This window comes from Diplotaxodon limnothrissa, linkage group LG19 (assembly GCF_057381915.1).
Source record: "Diplotaxodon limnothrissa isolate DT_005_m linkage group LG19, D_limnothrissa_male_GT1.1, whole genome shotgun sequence".
NCBI classification, from domain to species: Eukaryota; Metazoa; Chordata; class Actinopteri; order Cichliformes; family Cichlidae; genus Diplotaxodon; species Diplotaxodon limnothrissa.
In genome coordinates, this window is record NC_140614.1 from 5031022 (window position 1) to 5055355 (window position 24334).

At 40.3% G+C, this 24334-nt stretch overlaps 1 protein-coding gene across 3 annotated transcripts in view; it reads right to left on the minus strand.

The window, feature by feature from the left end:
• The window catches only part of prkd1 (protein kinase D1), an 85400-nt gene that overhangs the window by 18059 nt on the left and 43007 nt on the right, over positions 1-24334 (minus strand). For all 3 annotated transcript variants that reach the window (XM_085343600.1, XM_085343599.1, XM_085343601.1), the window contains 6 exons: positions 21217-21328; positions 20267-20319; positions 15499-15571; positions 14319-14425; positions 6210-6371; positions 4927-5025 (listed from right to left, as the gene is read on the minus strand). In XM_085343600.1, the coding sequence (XP_085199726.1) occupies positions 4927-5025; positions 6210-6371; positions 14319-14425; positions 15499-15571; positions 20267-20319; positions 21217-21328 (606 nt within the window). The remainder of the gene's footprint in view (positions 1-4926; positions 5026-6209; positions 6372-14318; positions 14426-15498; positions 15572-20266; positions 20320-21216; positions 21329-24334) is intronic.

The following is a 24334-nucleotide window of genomic DNA, read 5'->3' on the forward strand; positions in this document are numbered from 1 at the left end:
CAGTGTGTTGTAATCTGGGGTATAACTTGACACTGCAACTCTGAGTGAGTCTTGCAGATGTGCATCGGAGAGGCGTGTTCTGTGTTTGTTCTTGATGAAGTTCATGTCAGAAAAGGCTGATTCACAAAGATAGGTTGAACCAAACAGGCTGGCAACCTTCATAGCTGCTGTGCACACACCACTGTACTTTTCTGTGTCAACAAGGCACCAAAAGTTTGGTGCACCCAGATAGGCTTTGAGGTGGACGTCATTTTGCAATGTTACAATTTCGATTTCCACCTGTCCAGCATCCAAGCTGAACATTGAACTTAGTTGCTCAGCAATGCATGTTGTGTCCACATTCATGAAAGGATTGGAAACAAATGAGACACATGGCTCAAGCTGATCAAGGTCACAAAACCTGTTCTCAAACTCTTGACCAAGTCGGTTTATGACTTGAGTGTACTTTTCTGCAACTTTGTCAAAAGTCTCAGATGCAGAAGCATTGTCTTTCAGCACCATCTGCACAGAGGGAAAGTGCAGCACCTTTTTTCTCTGTAAATGCACAGAGAAAATGTTCATCTGGGCTTTAAATCCATTTAAAGCACTAATCATGTCAGCAACAGTCTTACCTTTGCCTTGCAGCTCACAGTTCAAATGGTTCAGTTTCCCAGTAATGTCTGTTAAAAACGCAAGGTCAAGTGTCCACTCAGTGTCCTCCAGCAGAGATGTGTCTTCCCCTTTGGATTGCATGAACTCCTTGATTTCACCCAAAAGTGACAAAAAACGAAGCAAAATCCGTCCCCTGCTGAGCCATCGGATTTCCGTATGTAGTAGCAGGTCACCATATTCAGCTGACAGCTCCTCCAATAGCACCTTGAATGTTCTGTGCTGTTTAGCTCTGGAGCGGATGCTGTTTATGATCTTCACGACGGGAGTCATGACGTGCTCGAAGCCGATCACCTTTGCGCATAACGCCTGCTGGTGAATGATGCAGTGGTAATGCATGAAGTTTGGGAACTCTGTGTCACCTTTACAGTGAGCGATGAATCCCGTATGTCGGCCGATCATAGCAGGAGCCCCGTCGGTAGTCACTGATACCAGCTTTTCCAACGGTACCTTTTTCTTCGCGAAAAACTCCTTCACCGCGTTATAGATGTCAACTCCCTTCGTTGTTGTCTTTAGCGGCAGTAGTGTCAGAAGTTCTTCTTTTGTGGAGAAACCATCAAATACCATCCGGATAAAGACCATCAGCTGTGCTGTACTGCTGCTGTCGACGGACTCGTCACACTGGATGCTAAACCAACTGCACTTTGCCAGATCCTGATCCAACTGATCGGCCAAGTTCCCGGACATAGCCGACACTCTTCTAACAATTGTAGTTGCCCCCAGCTGGACATCAGAGAGAGTGGAGATTACATCGTTTCCATATTTCTCGTCTTTAAGCACAGTTTTTGCAATTATCATCATTGCTTCTTTGAAATACTCCCCGTCTAAAAATGCCTTCTTTTTCTTAATCATGAAATGTGTAGCTCTAAATGAGGCTTCGGTTGCTTTTTGAGAGTTTTTCACCGGTCTCGTGAAAAAAGACTGCTGTTTGCTCAAACCTGCCTTTAATTCGCGGGCCTTTTCCGCTCGCAGTGTGCTGCCCTTTGGATAGTTAGCATGGTAGCTTGTGTGACACGTTCGGAAATGTCTCTCCACGTTGTGCCGCTTTGCCGTTGCCACAGTTGCCCCGCAAATGAGACACACGCATGAATCTTTCACAGAGGTAAAAAAGAACTCTTCCTCCCATTCACTGTGAAAATTATATGTTTTCTTCCTTTTTTCCGCCATGTTTTCCTCATCTCCTCACCTTTGCCTTTGCTGGTCTTCACGGCAACTGTTTCCGTGGAGACCAGCTAGCACTAAATATTAGATCATGATCTAATATTTAATAATAAACATTTTTTTTATATATTATCTCTAACAAATTAACGCCAATGCAATTGTGATTAAAAAAAAATAGCAAGAAAAAATAAAAATAGATGCAGCTTACTGGTAAGTTGTTATGGTGAGCTATTTTTAGAACAGGCCCGCGGGCGACTCATGTGGTCCTTGCGGGCGACCTGGTGCCCGCGGGCACCGTGTTGGTGACCCCTGGGTTATGTGATATAGTGACATTGTTGCATCTCATCAATCAGCATCTGGGCAGAGCATTTTCAAACTTTAGTGTTCTTCCAGAATTCAGGAAATTCAGTTTTTCACCCTAACCTATTCCCACACCTGTGGTCATAACTAAAAATGGTAGGCTGATGAAACTGGCACATTATATGAATGAATAGTTATACTAAATGTTTACATATGCATTGCTTGGTTTTGGTTTCTAAAAATTACATTTGATGCCTGGAAATTTGAGATGCTCTAGTCACCTGAAACCATCTCAAGTGATGCAAATTATTTTTAGGCATACATCAGATGCATCAACTAAGTCATACTTGTGTTTTTAATTTATTTCTATATTAAATATAACACATAAAAACTTAACTTATAACTTTTAGCATAGTAGAGCTCAGTAGTCACAGAGCCACAGTGATCTAGCAGATCTTCTAGTAGTAGTTTACCTCATTTTTAGAGCTTTTCAAACTATAAATAATGTGATTTTACCGTGTTTTATGACCTTATAGTACTTCCCACCAAAAAAGAAATATCATATGTTCATAGTTTTCAGTCACATTATTGACTGAATTGACTATTATTCTCTAGCTGACAAAAATTTACTCCATTATGACAGACAAAACTGGACAAAAATGTTTTGGGAGGTCTTGGATCATCTATCCGTGGAGGAAAAACAATAATATACAGAGAAACTATGAATTTTACAGACTTGTGATCCATACCCCCCCCAAGCGACTTTATTTCAAAGTACAGACAATTACATGTATTTTTAAATATTCTTTGTGCATTTTTCTGGATAGGTAAATTATGCCGCCATGTGGAACAAGAAATTGTTCAGCGTTCAAATAAAGGTAAGCGCTACATAGACACGTAAATCTTTCATTTTGACATTTGCTGACTTGCACTTTTATAGTGTAGAACCAGAGAAGTTACTATAGTATTCATTTGTCACATAAATGTTGTGTCATAACAATAAAGCTGAGTGAGTATTTTTCCATTGTCAGGCTAGGAATGTGTTTTCTCTCTATATGATTCAAAATATCAAACTTGAGTTCAAACTTTTTGACCTACTTAATATTCCTTTCTTAACATATGCTAAATATATTGTTAGCTTTCTAGCTACCTGTAGCACAAACTAACTGTGTACATTAGTTATATAGACTAAACAGAACTGTAACTGACAATTTTATTCAGCTATGCCAACAACATCTCTCTTTCTCCCAGTCGTATTAAACTAGTTTACATACTTTCTCTTTACTAACACAGACATAAATCTGATGCCAATTACCTCAACTGATTCTGAGAAAGATAAAAAAGAGGATTTTGATAAAAGTCATATTATTCTTTAAAATTATTGATTTCACTTGTTTATGGCAACCGGCTGACACGCGAACGTTAACACATCTCTTCCAACCGGAGCCAGATATTTGCATTTTGTTTGTTTCATGATATTTCAGAGGAACAGGCTATGCAGATGATACACACTAAGTATCATGTGAGGAATTATGAGCCAAACAGCTAAATGATGCATCACTAGAGTTAACAGTTAGTCTGTCTGACACTAACAGCTATTTCTAAAGACCGAACACTGAAGGAAGCTGCTAATAGTTACACTGACAGCTAATGGAGTGTCTATGTCCAACTTTTATTGCTTGCATCCACAAATACTAATACGTGTGCGTGTTTTGTATTTTCTGTTTCTATCACTGCATAACTTCACTCTTTCTGCAGCTCGGAACTCAACACACATCATTTTTTTTACTACTGTTGTTTGCCAGTGTTGTCAAGACATGCAAATTTTTCTGTAGATAATTCAGATAAAATTAGAAATTAGAAGAATTCTGACACAACTTTTAAACAGCTATACTAAAAGTTACAAGATATTAATAACTGAGAATTTGAAACCTTTAACAGATTATTTGCATAAGCCTGAATAAAGGTAGTCAATATTATCTAAACGGTGCAGGACCTGGGTGGAAACACAACATCTATTTAACAGTCTCACAAATATCATCTTCAGCCTTAGCAAAAACATCTACTTGACAGAGCAGTTCTATTACTATTACATATTGTCATGAATAATATGCAGAACCAAGGCTGAATCATGATAGAGCACCTGCAGCAACACGCCAGCAGCTGAATTGAGAAAAACAGTGAGTGCTGATGAGGATATTGGGTTTAATGTTTAAAACATTAAGATAGTAATACTCCATTTCAGTCCACCATACAATGCCTGAAAGATACGCTTTGTGCCTTGCTTTCCCAACTGGCTTCAGCAAGTTCAGGTTCAGAACATGCTTGCTCTGTTGATCTGATTGTTTGAGGTTTACCTAGGATAACTGACAAATAACCCATCCAATCAACTGACTTCTTTTGGAAGCGCTTACATTTTTCCACCGAAAACTTCGTCACAAACACTTTAATCAACTGGCTCCTTTCGATGTAGAGGAGTAGCGAGTCTACTCTAACCCCATCGCTGATTGCGAAGCTCTTTAAGGGAGAGGCAGCTTGTATCCATGATCTTGTTGTTCTGGTCATTACCCAGAGTTCGTGTGCATAGTTGAGGGTGAGAACGTAGATCAACGGGTAAATCCAGAGCTTATACTCTCAGCTCTCCCTTCACCACGATGCACTGGTACAACACCCACATCACCGCAGCCACAGCCCCAATCTGTCTGCTGATCTCCCATTTCCCTCACTCGTGAACAAGACCCCGAGATACTTAAACTTAGGGTGGATACACATCTCCATTTGAAAAACAGGTACTGTCCAAGCACATAAACATACTACCTGGGGGAAAGAGTCTGCAGAAGCCAGCAGGACGTTTTCAGGTTTCAGATCACAGTGGACAATGTTCTTGAAGTGGAGATGACGCAACGCCACCAAGATCTGACAGTGAGACAGAAAAACACAGATTGCATTTGCTATAATAATGTTGGACCTCTTGTCAAACACTCAATGCTAATGGCACCGGTCAGGCAGTAAATCTATGCAAGGGGAACACTAAAATACTATGATCAGGCCGTAATTCAATTCAATTCAGTTTTAATTTCAATTTTAGTCCCCAGTCAAAAGTACAAACATAACTGACAAAAGCACAATGCAACATAACACAAATGAGACTCACTTACTGTCTGAACTTTACAACCTCCCTTTGAGATGCTCTGCCAGGCCTTTACTGAATCCATCTTTAGTTACTGCTGGTTTGCGAGTCTCTGCCTTCAGTTATGTTCTATTCATTTTCTTACCCATTGTTCATGTGCACAGTGAAGTGTCTGATCAGTGTTGCATCATTTGGCTGAATGTGAGCAGAGATTATAGACCTATACAATCAGAATTTTTCCAGTAATTCCTATCAGCAGTAACATGATTATTAAACACTCTAAGCTCAGGAGGTAGAGCAGGTCACCTACTGATCGGAAGGTTGGTGGTCCGATCCTTGGCTCCTCCAATCTGCATATCAAGTATCCTTGTGCAAGATACTAACCTAAAGTTGCTCTCCGATGCATCTATCGGAGTATGAATGTGTGTAAATGTACTGAGAAAGCACTAAGTTCAGAGAAAGTGCTGGTGAGAATGGGTGTGATTGGGTCAATCAATCAATCAAGGCTTTATTCGCCACGTGCAGTGAAATAGGATTCCCCCCCCCCCCGACCTTACACACACAACACAGACATCACATGGGGATACAGGTCGGAGATCGTTAGCATTACATAAATGTCCACAGCACAACATTATGGAACACGTGACAAGCCACAGGGTTGGGTGGGGGGTGAGGAGTAATCCACAGCAAACACAGTAGCCATCCTGCCCAGCGCTACCATTCCAGCGCGGGCTCAGACCCACCGTGTTCCCAGGAGGGAACAAGCATCGAAGGCGTTGTACAGAGTGCTTTGAGTACTCCAGGAGAGTAGAAAGGCGCTATATAAGAATCAATCCATTTACCATTTGTCCTGGATGTTGTCACTGGATTTTTCTTAACAAAGGCTAAATTTATGGACCCAAACCTTTGTGACTTTGTTTTTACAGTTAGGGTCAGACAGGGTGATGTTATAATTGAGGCAAAGTATCACCTGTGTCACCAGGAACTTTGTGATCCTCTCAGGAAGTCGGCCTTTCTCACTGGACAGGATCATCTCCAACATGTCTCCATGAAGCTTCTCCATGACCACAAACACTCGCTCTGGTGTCTCAAACATACAGTCCAGGTTGACCACCCCTGGATGATGCAGGCTCTGAAAGGACAAGAGAGATCAGTTTAGACAGTTTAAGAACAGTTTACAATCTCCTGGGTGGGAGATTCAGTTAAAGATTTTTAAAATTGGATTTCTTGGGGACCACTAGGGGGACGTAAGGAAGATGGCAGCATAAACCTGCAGCTCCCGGTCAAAACTCGAAAGAGAACCAGAATTCGAATATTTCCACCGCTAAACCGTGTAATAAATGCCATGGAAGGTGGAAGAAGGTCAAAAAGACAAGGAAACATTAAGGATTTTGTGAAACAAGTGGAGCTGGTAAGAGGGGGCAACGCAGTCATGTCCGAGAACAGCGTGCAAGGCGAGCAGATGGAAGGAGATGTAGCTAGCCACCCTCACGCAGACTTCCAGGACATCATTAAGGAAATTCACTCACTTAAAGCAGAGTTTAAAACCGAGTTTGCCACGTTTAAGAAAGACATCACACAAGAAATGAAGGACGAATTCGACAGCTTCAAGAAAGACATTAATACAAAGCTGGCAGAAACTGCGAACGAGCTAGCTAGCCATGAGACCAGACTCGAAGAAGCTGAGAAAAGACTGGAAGAGATGGAAAGGTGGAATTTGGCCGCAAAAGACGCTCTAATCCAGTCGCTTCAGCAACAACGGAATATTCAGACGAAACTGGCTGACTTGGAAGGCCGTAGCCGACGGAACAACATTCGCATTTTTGGCCTAAAAGAGGGCTCTGAAGGAAACTCTGTGCTGCAGTGTGTGGAGGACTTGTTGAGAGCTGAGCTTTCGCTCCCGCCGGATTCTGCTCTAAATATTCAGCGGGCGCACAGAGCTCTGGTGCCAAAACCCGGACCAGAAAAACCTCCGCGATCGGTGGTGGTTAATTTTCTTCAGTTCTCAACCAAGGAGATGATGCTGAAGGCAGCGTGGAAGAAAAAGGTTGTACATCAGGATAAGCAGCTTTTCTTTGATCATGACTACGCTGCCGACGTGGTTCAAAAGAGGAAGGAATACGCTGGAATTAAGAAAGCCTTAAAAGAGAGAGGAATTCGCTTCCAGACGCCTCTGACCAGAATCAGGATCCACTGGGAGAGCGGCGCCAGGACATATGACAGTGGCCGGGCGGCGGCGGAGGAGCTAAGGAGGAGAGGAATACAGGTGGAGGTGCCGCAGCGGAGCGGGGAAAGCACGATGCTGGAGGAGCGACTGCAAAATGCATTGGGATGGCAGCGATCTAACACCGAGAACTTATAAGTGAGGATACAAACATTTGAATCCGGTGGAAATGACTGAACAGTAGAACTCTGAAACTAAAGGTTCATTACTCTGTTACTTTTCAAGGCAAGGTAGACCGGAAAGTGGTAGGTTTTCTTTTCTTTCTTTTTTTCTTTTTTCTTAAGGAACCTATGTTGGATCTCACGGGGGCCCCTAATCTGAAAGGGATATACCCCACGAACCACAGGGACGCTGTGGGTAAGAAATACGTATTTTCAGTTTCTCTTAAGTTTCTTGTTATCTTGTTCCAAGTTCTTAGAGTTAGTGTGGGATGCTATGATAGTGATAAGCCAAAAATAAAGCAAAACTTAACAGTGAAAAGATGAGGAATATAACGCTGGTGTCAATGAATGTCAATGGGATGAATAACCCAATTAAAAGAAGCAAAGTGATACTCAAAATGAGAAAGCTTAATGCCAATGTAATATATCTACAGGAAACACATTTGTCGCAGGAAGAGCATGATAAATTGAAGAAATTTGGGTACAGAAATTCTTACTATAGTACTTGCAAGAAAAGTCGTAAAAGGGGTAGCAATACTTATTAAAAATTCAGTTAATTTTGAATGTTCTAAAGAAATTCGGGACAGTGAGGGGAGATACATTATTGTAAGAGGTAAACTAGAAGGGGAGGCGGTGACACTAATCAATCTCTATATTCCCCCTGAGAGCAACCAACAAAATGTGAAGACTCTACTTACTACAGTCATGTTAGAATCTGAAGGGACTGTGCTGTGTGCAGGAGACTTTAATGTGGTATTCGACCATAGAATTGATACAACAAGCACAAATAGAAGCAAAAACAGCCTGGCGAGAATGGTTAATACATTTATGAAGGAGCATGGAATGGTAGATGTATGGAGGGAACACCACCCACTGGATAAGGAGTATACACACTACTCAAAGACTCACAACACTTACTCAAGAATTGACTATGTCTTAATGAACAGATGGGATCTACACAGAGTAACTGAATGCACAATTGGAGTGGCAGATATTGCTGATCACTGTGCCATTCATTTAAAGCTAAATCTAAATAGTAGGCGTAGAAATACCTGTTGGAGGTTAAATCTGAGCTGTCTGAATAATAAAGAAACGAAAGACCAAATCAAGAAAGATATAAAGCAATACATAGAGGAAAACTCCACTGAAGAAATTAGCCCAACGGTGTTTTGGGATGCATTCAAAGCTGTGCTCAGAGGGAAGCTTATTGCTATAACTTCAAAACAACACCAAATGAGGAAGGCCCTGTACCTAAGCCAGGTGGAGGAATTGAAAAACACAGAAATATTATACCGAACAACTCGGAATGTTCAGCTCCAAGACAGAATTAAAACACTAAAAAAGGAAATTGACAATATATTGACTGAAGAAGTGGAAAAAAAACTTAGATTTTTGAAACAGGATTATTATGAGAATGGCCCAAAGGAAGCTAGACTGATAGCACGGCGTCTTAGACAGCAGCAAGCTGTTAATACGATTCACAAGATTAGAGACCCATCTACAAATAACTTGCAGTATACCCAGGAAGCAATAGAAGAAACATTTAAGAAATATTACGAAAACTTGTATAAACAACCATGTTCCTCAAATAAAGATAAGAAAACTGCTTTTCTTAACTTCCTAGACTTACCACGTATTGGTACGCAGCAAAACAGCAAACTGACTGCCCCCATCAGTCATGAAGAAATATCTAGAGCAATTTCCAGTCTGAAAGCTAATAAATCACCGGGGGCCGATGGGTTCCCCTCAGAGTGGTACAAGAACTTTAAGGAGGAGTTGATACCAATGCTTCAATCATCATTCAATCATACCCTTGCGGAGGGTGTAACACCTCCCTCATGGAGAGAGGCGATTATCTCAGTAATCCCTAAAGAGGGAAAAGACACCGAATATTATAACAACTACAGACCCATATCGGTTCTTAATGTGGACTACAAAATATACACATCTATAATCGCTAAGCGATATGGAGCAATTATGACAGACTTAATTAATGAAGACCAAACTGGCTTTATCTCAGGACGTAGAACTCAAGATAGTATAAGAAGGACCCTCCAAATAGTTAACTCGATACAAACAAAAAAGGGCAGTGCGGCCCTAGTAAGCCTGGATGCAGAGAAGGCTTTCGACAGTGTAGATTGGAACTTCCTATATGCCGTGCTTGAAAGGTTTGGTTTTAATGACGGTGCTGTGATGTGTATCAAATCTATTTACCAATCTCCTACAGCTCGAATTAGAATCAATGGCAGCCTAACGGAGCAAATCTCTCTCGAGAGGGGTACCCGTCAGGGTTGTTGCCTCTCACCTCTTCTCTTCACTCTATATATTGAACCCCTGGCACAGGCCATCCGACAAAGTGAGGAGGTGAGAGGAATAAGTATTAAAGGGGAAGACCACATCATCAGCTTATTTGCAGATGATATCATACTCTACCTAGAAAATCCAAACCAAACTTTAATTCCAATGTTTAATGTAATTAATATCTTTGCTGAACATTCGGGGTACAAAATTAATGTGACCAAAACTCAGATACTGGCTTTCAACTATTTGCCATCTGAAGAGGTTAAAAATAAGTTTAGACTGAACTGGACTGCAAAACAAATGAAATACTTGGGTGTAACCGTGACTAAACAATTGAGTGACCTTTTTAAAACAAATTATGATAGGCTGACCACTCAGATTAAACACGATCTAAACCGATGGTCAACTCTTACACTAGACTTTAGTGCAAGAATCACAACAATAAAAATGAGTGTCCTCCCACGGTTATTGTACCTTTTCCAATCTCTGCCAGTTAAGATCCCAGTGGAAAAATTCAAGGACTGGGATAGGCTCATCTCTAGATTTGTATGGAATGGTAAAAGGCCTAGAATAAAATACACAACATTACAACTATCTAGGAAGCAAGGTGGTGTGGGACTCCCTAATCTAAAAGATTACTATCATGCGGCCCAAACCAGACCGGCGATAAAGTGGTGTGATCAGAACTTTAATGCTAAATGGAAAGATATTGAAATAAAAGTACGGGATGTCCCAGTCCAGACTTTTCTTGGAAATGAGCAACTTAAGAAAACCTTACAGCATTTCCTTGATCCTATAACATCCCACACTCTAGAGATATGGTTTGGCCTAGTTAAACAAAGTAAGTTGGAAAGGGAGGTTAAGATGTTAAACTGGGCTGCCTATGTTGTTGGTGATATACTAAGTGCTCACGACCCAGGATTCAGGAAGTGGGAACAAAAAGGAATAACAGCGATTTGTACAGTAATGAAAGATGGCCATTTGATGAGTTTCCAAGATTTAAAAGATCGGTATAGTCTAGAGAAAACCGATTTTTACCGGTACCTGCAACTCAGAGACTACTTTTCAAAGGAAATACGAAGTTCGCGTACGTCTTATGGCATCCTGAATTGTATAATTAAATCATACAGGGGCCTCCAATTCAAGGAGATTTCTGTACTATATAAAAATCTAAGAGAGAACACGGCAACATCAACTGAATACATAAAAAAGAAATGGGAGCAGGAAATAAAAACTGATATCTCAACTGAGGAATGGTTAGATATGTGTGAAACCCAGAACACAACGACTAACTCAAGATGCTGGAGAGAATTTGGGTGGAAACACCTTACTCGATTCTTTATTACACCAAAAATCAAAAGTAAACAGACTCAAGACAGTTTGCCATGCTGGAGAAGATGTGGTAACATGGAAGCACATCATACGCACGTGTTTTGGGAGTGCCTGAAACTGCATAATTTTTGGAAGAACGTGAGTCTTGTAATAGGCAATATCTTGGGCTACCAATTACCACACAATTTTAAAACTGTATATCTTGGGAATATTAGAGAGTATGTTCTGTACGACGACTTGTATTTGACAAAAATCCTATTGATAGCTGCAAAGAAAGCTATAACAAGAAACTGGTACAAACTGGATCCGCCTTCATCAAAAGACTGGTTAAATATTGTTGGAGAAATCTATGCAATGGAAAAAATGACTTACATTCTCAGATTAAAGGAAGATATTTTCGTTGCTAAGTGGGAGAAGTGGACATTGTATGGCACCAAGGAAAATTAATGAACGAACAAAACATTTAAGGTCTATGACTCTGTTTATCTATTGATGCATGCCTGTATAAAAGTACATATATAAGCTGGAGTATGTATGCTGCTGAGCAAAGGCAGGCATGCATACGGTAGTTGATTAGAATTGGCACCCACACCTTTTGTTCGCTTTAGTTCTGTTTTGTTTTGACTGTGTGCTTGCATGGTTATTTCTCCTGTAATGCAAAACATGTCTATGTTTAAACTGTGACAAAACTATCAATAAAAATTACAGTGTCAAAAAAAAAAAAAAAATTGGATTTCTTCAGGTGAACCTACCATATTTGGTAATAAAAATGCTTTAATCCTAAGTATTTACTATGAATTGCATACTTTTTAGCATTTATGTTATTTGTATGCAGTGATGGTTTAATTAAACTGGAATACAGATTAAGATGAATTGTGAATAGAGTTATGTCCACATCTAAATTTAACAACACAAGCACCTTCTTCTTCATTTTAACCCTTGCATGCTTTTTGGGACAAATTGGACCTGTTTTGTTTTTTGACACCAGAAGAACTAGGTGTACTTCTTTTATTCTGAAATTTGATGGTTTAAAGTTCAAATATGATATTAATGAAACATTTTATACAGTTTTAAAGGTGGTAAAAATATTTGTACACTGAGGCTGTTTCAGTTTGACTGAACGAAAATCAACGAGTTTGAGGATTCTTGAAACTCTGAAAACTGTACATGCCATGTCTTTGTAACATTTTTAAGGGACAGTGATAACAGACTTCAAGAGTTACCCTGACACTGTCACAAGAACTGTCTGTGTTCTCACTGCATGTGTCTAGGTTCCAATGACAGGCACCTAAAGGTCTTTGAAGTGTTATGGGTGAGTCTCAAAACAGTGAAATAGTAAAACAGCACAGGACTGATCACATATGATGCACATGAGGAACAGAAGTCAGACGTCAGAGACTGCCATGACACAAACACAATATGTAACAAAATAATCTAACACGTTACAGTCTTTTATCCTAATCTGAGATTAAAACAGAGATCTAATGAGGGGTTTTACATATAAGTAAATATTAGTATAAAATAAATTCATCTGAGCTGTGAATTTAAGAGTGGGAAAGTTATAACATCAAGATTTTCTGTTCAAAAAACGCTTCACCTAATCTTCCAAGATGAACGATGAAGATAGCTCTGAGGCAGCAAAGGAAACATTTATGTCAAAGGCCCTCATGACTCTTTGCATGCAAAAATGACACCATCTTCCCTGCGTGGGAGCTTTAGCAGCAGTGGCAATGGCAGCACAGCAATCTGAGCCTGGCCCTGATCAACACGTCACACAAGAAGCCAACACAAGGAGACAGAAGGGAAAGAGATGCAACTTCTGCTCTGCAATAGATGACTGCGAAACAGGGACAGCGTGCTTCAAACGTGGGAAATACATGTCGAAGTCCCTAATCCCACAGATGCAAGGTTTCCCACCATTGCTTTGAATGCACTGACTGGTTTGCAATAAGCCACTGATATGGAATATTAACAATCACGATGGCACTTGTGAGTATTTTTAATGGCCTCGGAGGATGGATAGCGCTGTTTTTGCTATTTTCACTTTCAATAAACTAATATTTAAATTATTATGGCTTTTATGTTGTCATTTTTGGGAAACAGAGAGCATAATATCGTGTTATCATAGATGTATTTGATCAAGAACAAGTGTGCCTGCTTCTCTCCCTGGGAGGTACGGTGGCAAATATATTACTTCTTTACTTGTACTTCCTGTCCTGGCTCACATTATAATTTATATTTAGCAAACCAAAGCAAAAACATGATGCTCATAAGATGAAGAAGAGAGAGCAGGATGGGTATAGCGCCAGGATGTTGAACTTAAGCAGTGCTGGCATGACTTGGCTAAGTGAAAGGCATGAAACACGCAGTTCTGAGAGTGTTTATATAAAGGAATGCCACGGCTTATATTTTGAAAAAAACACTGTCATACTGTAATATGTGTGGGTGGTTTATGTAGACGCTGCAGTTGTATAAATGAGCGTGCTTGTTTGGTTCAACGATCCCATCCAACCAGTCTGTGAAGAGCTCTGGTTGTTCCAAGCTCATAGACATTACTTTATGTCACTTCAGCGAGGATAAATCTGTTTTGGGTGAACATGATATGACTTTATACAATAAGCTTAAGTAAATGTGCCAGTGTACACTGACCACAACTCTCTCTCTAATATGAAGAATGTAAAATTGTATCCACTGTACTTTGCCTCTTATAGAAACGATATTAATGATTAAAGATTCAAAGATCCGAAAGCATCCTCACCCATTTCCCTAACGGCTACAACAATCATTCAAATAAAATGCCAAAAAAGCTGATATGGACCCCAAAGGTAGCAGGAAGCCATTTCCCAAACAGCTCCAGTCTGCTGAGCAGCCAAGCAGAACAGATATCAGCTGAGGTGAACTCAAGTGTGTTTTATGTGCAGGTGTGTGTAGCAGCAGCGGCGGCAGAGCAGGAATATTTTCAGATGTCACACCCCTACAGTGTTGCCACGGTTCACAACAGGAACTTTTACTCCCTGCCAACAGTATCCTGAGCAGCATGGATGTGTGTGTGTGTGTTTACCTGCAGGATGGCCACCTCATTGCGCAGCTGACTCTCCTGTTTGGTGGGGAAGCGGAGTTTGTCGATGATTTTGATGGCAACGTCTCGGCCGGACTTCCTGTGCTTACCTGCGTGGAATAAAACCCCAATCTGAGTCACAAACACACTCAGCTGTTCCAGAATGTAATCAAAGCAACAAGTTGAAGAACCTGAATGTGAGAATTGGTTTTCATGGGTTTAAACACTGTAAATGTAATATTCTTCAATATTCTCGATTTCTGGAGCGTTGGTTAGGTAAACTTTGACATCTGAAGAATGTTTCCAAAGTTTATCTTACCTTGTGTCCTCCAGGATCCCCTTTTAATGGGAGCTTTTCTTTACCAACATAATCATTATTAACATATGTGTTTAAGCACCACTGTGAATACAGAAAGTTCTACATCCTTATGGTCTTACTTTTAGTATCCTCAAAATCTAACCACATATCTGTGATATGGGTATGGTGTTGGCAAACACAACGACAGCCAAGCCTCAGCTAAGGAGTTTTGAGCTTGTGTGCTTGTGTGTGTGCGTATAATTTTTCTGTGATATTGGATTGGAAGAAGAGAGCAGAATTAAATAACTGTAGTAAGTGAAGCTGGTGCCCTGAGATAAAGCTGCAGTGATTTCTACTACAGAATCGTGTCTTTTTGTTGCATGTGGACCTGGCGGTCACAATTACTCCCTGATCTTATCCCATGCTTAAAGATATTTCTCAGGATTATTGAACTTTTTAAACATCGGGCACCACAGATGAAATTTCCAATTTTTTTGCAGTTTTATGTCGACAAACAAAATCACTGAACTTTTTCCCTGCACTGTGTTTCACAGAGGTTACATTTCATCTTAATGAATCGGGCTCTTTGTGGCACGTTTTACAAAACCTTTTTCTGAAACAACAAAAACGAATTGTGATTAAGTTTCATGTTGCCCAACTGATTTTTTGTCTCTCTTTCTAAGTTAAAACCAAGTAATATTTCCTGTGTTTTTAGCTGTGCAGAGTCTCATAGATGAAGAATGCGTTCCACAGGAGAATAAAGTCACAGAATTTTAAAAAAATACATTTACATGTATTGGAAATAGAAGATTAATTTTTTTGTGCTGAAAAAGAAAACATTATGCATTTGGTGCAATGACAGCGTGTCTCAAATTCAGGTTTTACCTCCATACACAATGCCAAACTGTCCTGAGCCAAGAACCTCGTCTGGGAAGATTTGATACACTGAGTTGATGTCCTGGAAAACACAAAACACAGTCTGAGTAGCAATTCATAAATCATCAGATGGGGTCCAAGAAAAGGGTCAAATGAAAGTGAAATAAATGACTGAGACCAGTGTAGCGAAGCCTAAACCCCCTGCCAAAGGATAATGGATGCAGGGAGAGGCTGAAGTTCAGGGTGTCCAAATCTATGAGCCCATGGAGATAAAAGAGCTGGTTGCAGGGGCATGCCACCCTGAGGATGGAACTGAAGTTTAATGTTTTGTCCTCAGTCTTTTTACAAATGGACGCATTAGGAAATGCTTGTTGGGCGATGGCAGATGTTTTGAAACCAAGCATAACATATGCAGATCCAAAATGAGAAGATGGAAACTAAAAAAAAAATCCTTTAGTCAAGTTAGCAGAGCAAACACCGTCCGCTATGACGTCACCCATTGGTGCTTTTACTGAGGTGCTCTGGTGTTAACATCACAAGTGACTTTTACCAATTGGAATACAGAATAGGTCCATCCTGAAGCATGACCTTCTTTGGGATTCTGTTTGACTATAACGGGCAGGGCCGGCCCGTGGCATAGGCCGTATAGGCAAATGCTAAGGGCGCCGTCCATCAGGGGGCGCCACGCCACAAATGTTGGGAAAAAAAAAAAAAGTTGGTACTATTATTTCTAAATACAAAAAATAATCCCACGTTAATTAAAATGCAAAGTAAAGCTTATTTAATAGAAATATTATTTGTTACAACATTACGCCCCCCCCTCCCCCCCCCCTCCCCGCACGGTGCGCCCCCTCCCTTCCCGTATCATGGTTCCTTTTGGAAGTCACCACATCAAAAAGTCAACACAAGATGTCAAAACGGCCAAAACTGTCAGGTGCCCAGGGAAGAAAAAAGAGAAAAGAAGAGGAGGAGAAACGAGAAAAAGACAGAGGTAGGTAACGTTAGCCTACATGAAATTATTTGTCTGAATGTGATAGTAACCTAAATTTTTAGCATTAAGCTAATGTTACATGATTCGCTAATTGCTAATCAATAAATAGCTAGTTAACTGTTTTAACGTCAGTTAATATTGTGGAGGGGGCTAAATTGTTATGGAAAATAATAATGTAACGTTAGGTAATTACAGTACTCCCACCTTTCCCACCATTCCTCATTTGTATTCATCTTTTAAGCAGGTGTTTTTTGTTTACATTGTTATTGCCTTCTGGTTAGCTAACGTTTACCCTGCAGGTAATAGTCACATTTCCACCCCTGTATATATTATAGTTGTAAGCCTAGTTGTTAAAGTGCACATCATTAATGTTAATTAAGCAATATCACATGAGAGGGAATGCTGTTTTTTAATATGAGCACTGCTGTGATTCGGTCAAAGATAATCATAACATAACATTCTCATATGATATTATACTGTTACTTTGCATTCTGCTATTCAGCATTTCACTGTAATGATGACAATAAATTGAATCTAATCTAATTTGCATATCAGTTAACATCATACATATATCTCTTTGGTTTTTCATTTATATTATATAATTTCATTTTATTCCTGGAATCATATGTTTTTATTATTAGACTTTAATACTCAGTGGTGTCACATACTCCTCTCTTCAGATGCACTGTTGAAGTTTCTAAATCCCACCCCTGGGCCATCTACCACATCTACCGCTGCTGCCTCCACTTCAGCAGCACAACCCACCAGTGATGCAGCTTTAGCAGCACAACCCAGCCATGATGCAGCAGCATCAAGCGGTCTTCCTGTTGCCTCCACCTCAGCAGCACAACCCACCAGTTTTGCAGCAGCAGCAGCATCAAGCGGTGTTATTGTATTTCATATATTCATTTTTTAATTTTTTGTATTCATTTATTTATTCATATATTTTTTTATCTTGTTAATTATTCTGATTGTGAATTTGCTTTCTTTAAGTAAAAAAAAAAGGTCAAAGACAAAGCTATTCGGTTTCTTGTGAGTACATACACTACACTGCCGATGTAGGGGGGCGCCACCTAAAATCTTGCCTAGGGCGCCAGATTGGTTAGGGCCGGGCCTGATAACGGGGACCACAACCTACAAAAGACTAATAATAAAAAGATGATAAAAAATAAAAATCTTGAAACTACTGATTGAGACCATAACCTCATTCTCCTCGTTGTTTCCTGAGGTCATAGATCAAATTAAGTGCCAATACAACTCATTTTAAAATTGAGAAGTTTCCCCCCCACCTACTGGGAAAGAAACAATGTCTCAGTCTCAATGAACTGGTCCCACCCAACTTAACTAAACATTTATAGCCCTACACCACAGCACTTAGGTCTACAGACCAACTAAGTTGGATGTTCTCTGAGCCAGGCTTAAATAGAGGTGACAGAGCGTTTTTGGTGTCAGCCTCTAATCTTTGGAACCACCTACCATTGCACGTAAGAGCTAACCCAGTCACCCTGTGATTTGTAAAATGTGGTTAAAAACCTACGTATTCTCTTTGGCTTTCAGCTCTAGCTAAGCTGTATATCATAGCTTTTACTGTGTAAACCCTGTTTGTTGTTTTGATTATGTCTTACTGAGACTGTGTATTTTAGCACATATTTGTTGCTAATTTAGTCATCATTTGTATAGCTTGTATAGTACTTTTCTCTATTAAGTTTTTTGTTTTACGTGTGCTACAGAAATAAACATTAACTTGACTTGACTTACATTTTCACACACAGGAGACACCGTAGGTCCTTTTTTATATAAAGTCTATGACAACAAGTTGTAAAACATTCTTATGCACTCTGGGCCATAAAACATACCTTTCTCGGGTTTAAAATAGCCTGAAACTGCAAGTTTCTGTAATTAAAGTTTCAGGTCATGGTTAAGTTCCTTGAATGGAAAACTGCAATGAAGGAAAGCAAGGGAGGCTCACAGAAAGTGGGTTCAACAAAAAAAAAGTGAATGCATCAATTCATCACCTGGCAGAGAAGATTTCCGGAATTAATTTTTTGGTAGAGAAAGCCTACTGTGCACCTCTCTCAGTGTAACTACACAACGTCAGTGATCCTCCACAGCTTTGACACCAAAGCTGCAAAATATTTTCTCCTTCATTTGTCTGTAATTACGTCTCCTTTTTCTCCCCTGTTAGCTGACAGCCTAATATCACACCTCAAGCAAAGAGAACAGAAATACAATATTATAAACTTCCTCCCCCTTCCCCGAGCTCACTGCGTAATTACCATCGTCACCATGGAAACCGTTTGGCTGAGTGAGTAATCACAGTAATCTCCATTTGAGGTGTTTGAAGACGTGCTCACCTTGGAGACGGCGAGGTGCACGTCTGCATAGAAATGGGACTTGATGTTCTCTGCAGTTGCATTTATATGCAATGCAATGAATAGAAAAATGAATAGAATTTGCAGATATTGGAGCCTGATGTAAATCTTTTTGATGTAAATGTAGTGTTTCAAGCATAGTGACACGCTCTGGGAATCTCTGCAACATGACCCAGAAGTCTTCAAATGCAAATTAAGAAGAAAGTGACAGAAAGCAGGAAAAAAAAGAACTGGATGGAGGTGATTTGAGTATGAACAGGATGTTGTGTTGTCTGTCAGAGGTTGAAGATGGGGACTCTGTTTATAAGTGTGGGTATACAAACAACATGTCCTGATGCTGGTTTGAGTGCAGTGTCAGTTGGAGTGCCAGGAAATAAAGCATGAATGAAAGCATGGTGCTGATGTAACATCTAATTCAGGTTTGGGTCATCCATGTAAAACATTAGCTGTCCAATATCATCATGCCTAGGGGGACACATCCTACCACATGACTTAACTGACTGACCGTTAGTGGAAGGTCGGGTGAAACCTCGGTGCAAAAATGTCTCAAAGGTTCAGTCAAAGCAAATCAGTGTCTCATTTAAAATGAGAGAAAAACACAATATGCACTCTTGCCTGATGAAGATTGTGACATGCTTTGTTTGCCCTGTGAACTTGTAGATCTTGAAAGAACACTGTCACTTTCTTTAACTCTTATTTACAGAGCAGGTATCTGCAAGGAAGTTTATTTGCCAGTGACATTCTGCAATTCAGTGTTTCTCAGCTTTATTACTTTGATCTCAAATAAAAATTGGTTGGCTCCCTTACTTTGTGACATCACTTTCCTGATGGTTTTATAGGCTAGTTTGAGATTAGTTAAGGAATCCTCATTGGTTAAGAAATTGTCAGAGAAAAGTCATTACCCTCAAGTCTCAAAACACCAAGACAGCAAAGGTGAAAATGCTCAGCACAAGGCTTCATGATATAACATAAGGACTTTACTAACCAGCGGGTGACATGGAGATAGACGGCCATGTCAGTAGTTTTAGAGGCTCTTGGTATTCTGATGTCGTCGATGTCATGGGTGCATGAATGTGTGAACCAAATTTTAAGAAATTCCACTGAACAGTTTTTATTCGCATAGCGATTTCATTTTGTCCTCAAATGCCAGAAAACACTTTACAAGAGAATTAAACCTTGTAATATGGTGCACGAAGAAGAAGCTTCCTTAAGCTACACCCTTGTTACAAGGGGTCATCACTGCAATGGATGGCCTTACTTCCTGATCTGGCTTTCCAGCTGGACTCAAACCACAAAGCTTTGGCTTAACAAGCAAATATGTTATCCACTACATTATGGAGCCACAGACTTTATGCAAAAGCAATCCAAAAATGTGTGTGTGTGTGTGTGTGTGTATTTGTATTTTTTCTCTTACCACATTCTCCTGGATCTGGCAGTTGGAAACTGAAATACTGATTGAAATCTCCTCTGTTAATGAGAGACACAAGTAAGATTAGAATAAAAAAAAACAGGATAACAAAAAACAGTGAATTAGCATCCTCCTGTTATTCTGAGGTCTTTACCTATCAATGTGAAGTTGACTGTTGTTGTGATTTTGTATGATTAAAAAAGCATCTGAGATAATATACATTGTGAAACACAGTCTTTCAGTTGAAATGAGATTTTTTTTCATCAACATCAGAAGGACAGATTTCAGCGGATGCACATCTCTCTGTGAAGCAAAAACAATAAAAACAGGGCATCTGTAAAAGGATATTAACTTGTTTACTCTAAGCCACACTTCTGGTGTGCATTAGAAATAAATATGTGATAAATGTGAACCAGTTAGCAATCTGCTAGTTGAGACACATTTCTTTAATCATAAAAGGTACTACGACCACACTGAAGTGTTAGTCATGATGGTTTGACGTCAGTGAAATGCCTGAAATATCTCTGATGGGTTTTGTGTGGGTGTTGTTGGCCCTGAATGGATCTGAGACTCTCTGGGAGAATTCAGTAGCAACATGGATACAAATACTTGAGTTGAAAGAAATCATACATTGAATTTGTGATTTATCTGTTCCAAATAGTCTCTGGCTGGAGACAAAGTGAAAACTGTGCTGGAAATACTTTAATGTGGTTGAGATAGGTGTGACCCTGTACATGTATACAGCTTTGAGACTTCAACTCATTTTTTCAATGAGTGGCTGAGATTGTCTGCTACTAGTTCATCACTTAATTTGTTGAAATCAAGTGGTTGTAACAGCACATTTTTATTTGAACTCCCTTTAAGCTTTTTGTTAAAAAGATAGAAAGAAAAAATCTTCAAAAAATGCTAACTTATACATGTAATATTAACAGGCCAATAATATTACAACAACGTACTGTGTCCACTGCGGTGGGAACTGTGGCAAATTCCTGTAGAAACCGCTGGCATCAGAGCATGCTGGATGGCCATTTCCCACATTCGAGCCACATCCTGCCCAACACCGCTGACCTGAAATCACAATTCTGGTACTCACAATTTGATTCAGTAAAAGGACTAGATGTTACAATCCCTGATAATACATTGCTTCAAATGGAGAAAATCTTGGCTGTTATGAGGAAAGGCAGCTCAGAAACTTTATTGTAGATTTCCGGAAGAGGGGTCATAACAACCATCTGCCTCTCTTCATTGGCAGTGAGGCGGTGGAGAGGGTGAGCAGTTTTAAATTCTTGGGGGTAACTGTGACCGAGGACCTGTCCTGGGGCAACCATATCACCTCAGTTGTACGGAAGGCCCAACAGCGCCTCTACTACCTGAGGAGACTGCGGAGCGCACACATTCCCAGATCTCTGATGTTGAACTTCTACAACTGTGCCATCAGCAGCGTTCTGACGTATGGATTTCTAGTGTGGTTCCCCAGCTGCACCAAGGCCGATCAGCAAGCACTCCAGCGGGTGGTGAAAGAAGCTGGCAGAATTATTGGAACAAGTCTGCCAGAGATCAGTAATATCTTCCCCACTCGCTGTCTGAGGAGGGTGCACAGTATCCTGCGGGACCAACATCACCCTGCGCGCCACCTTTTCCATCTGCTGCCCTCAGGGAGAAGGTACAGGTCTATACAGGCCAGAACATCCAGACTGGCCAACAGCCTGTATCCACAGGCTGTGAGGCTCCTGAACTCTCTGCCCCCCTCTCACGGACAATAACCATATCCAACTTCTTAATAGCAATGAACTGGTCTGCATTGGTGCATCATATCTTTATTCTCTTCCCCCTCCTGCCCCCCCCCCCTCTTTCTTAAATAGATAACTATCATATCTGATATCATATCTCACAGTACAATAATATTGAATGGGTTGCATTGTTGTATTTTGTCATGTTTCTCAGGTCTTTGTCTGAATTTCTACGAACATTATTGCTAAGGATTGTCTTATTGCATTGGAGTCACACTGGGTTAAATATGTACACTTGGGTTTTAAGGGGTATTTATTATTTTCTTCTTTTTTTTGGGTTGTATGGAAGCCCCAAACGCAATTTCATTGTTCTTGACAATGACAATAAATAAATAAATACTAATACTAAATACTATCAGCGGCATACAGTGTTGTGTGCCTGAGCTTTCAGTCTTTTACCCAGGCTAATCTGCCATTTTTTTCTTCCTTGGTTAGGTTTAGGGATTAGGGATCTTATAGTGGACCTTAGATTCATCGGGTGTTTCGGCCCTTATCACTAGGCACCCTCATCTAAGAAGGCCCTGCCAGTGTGTCACTGGTTTTTGTTATTTTTCTTCTTCTTTCTTCTGTTTAGTTTTCTACAGTTTATTTTCTTCTATCTCATCACTGAAACTGAGAAATAATACTTACCTCTTTAACATTTATGGAGCCTCACTTCTTCAAAGGGATAGAAAAGGTGATAGAGAGAAGTAAGACAAAAAGGGACAAGATAGGAGAGAGCAGAGAGGATAGCCGGAAGGGGGGCGCCCAATCTGGCTTCCCACACCTCCCTGCCAGATCGGGCTGTACGCTTTACCTCCCCACTGGGAGGAAGAGCAGAGGGGAGAAGAGCAGAATATTTTTCTTTTCTTTCATTCCTCCTTTTGGTTTCACTACCATGAGGTTAACTGCACAGTCCCCAGGAGGCCCTGAGACAGCTGTATCAGTCAACCAGCAAAATTTCTAATGTTATATTTTACCCTTTTGACGCCCCCTGTTGAGGTAGGCACACCACGGGTTGATAAATCCTGGGCTTGTGTCTCGCGGTTAGCTGACTGCCTTAGCTACCCAAGGCAGCCCTTTTTAGTAGGGCTGGGTATCGTCACTGATTTCTAGAATCGATTCGATTCCGATTCACAAGGTCCTGAATCGATTCGATCCACGATTCGATTCAATTGGATTTGAATCTGGGAAATTTTGCCTCAGACAGTCAGAAATATTATAATTCAGATCAGTACATTTACATATTTTTGTATCTATAAAAAGGAAGCTGACACTTTCGAGACTTTATCAAAGGTGTGAGCATGACAGCAGATGCCTTTGTGTCAAAGTAGCTGAAGATAAAACACAGAAAAACATGAAGGTGATTTTCCTGGCCTGGGATTTTATAAAAATATTCCACAGTACATCAAAAACCAAAGAAAACCATTAACCAGCACATGAACATTACCTCTGAAGTTACAGCGGTTTTATTACAGACACAGCTGAGCGTTTTGCATTTTGCATAATTTTAAAAAGTTCAGAAGCCTATTGAACGGCAGAAATTAGGTTTTCTTTTCGGAAGTAAGTAAAAGGGAAAAAAAACATCAGCCGACAGCGCTGTAAATAACGGTAGTCTTGTGCGTAACAAGCAAGCGAATAATGCAGAAAACAGATTTCGGGGATAGACAGGAAACTGTTCTTGAAGTACACTGAGAGAGAGAGAGAGCTGTGCATGAAGTGTGATTTTATTGTGGTGGAAGCAAAACAGCAAAAGTAAGAGTGAATTCATGACGATGTTTATGTGAAGCGTAGTTTGGATCTTCTTTTGCTGCTGGTTTGGTCAATATTGTTTGGAGAGAGATAAAACTAACAGCTTTAGAATCAGCGCAAAAAGGGCGCGAACACAAAGCGTGGACCAGCCGAAACATCAGAATCAGCGAGCTGTTGGCTTTCAGCCCCGACCGTGTCCGTGCCGTCGGATGAGAAAGTCACATCTCACTGATTCTGATCCGCGGGTCCGCGCTTTGTGTTTACGTCTTTGTGCAGAAGCCGTGTACCTGCTCTCATTTACTGTTTTAGCTGTTTGGTGGTTGTCAAAATTTTGTGACGTTTCACCTGAGATTCTGGAATTTCGGGCAAAATACATTTATATTAAAAAATCGATTCAGGATTTTAATGAATCGATATCACGTTATCCAAGCCAGAATCGATTTTAATCGATGAATCGATTATTAAAACCCACCCCTACTTTTTAGCCATAGCCAGTGACTGGTCCTCTCAGCAGTGTTAGCCAATTCTCTTATAGCCTGCCATTGCGCCTGTC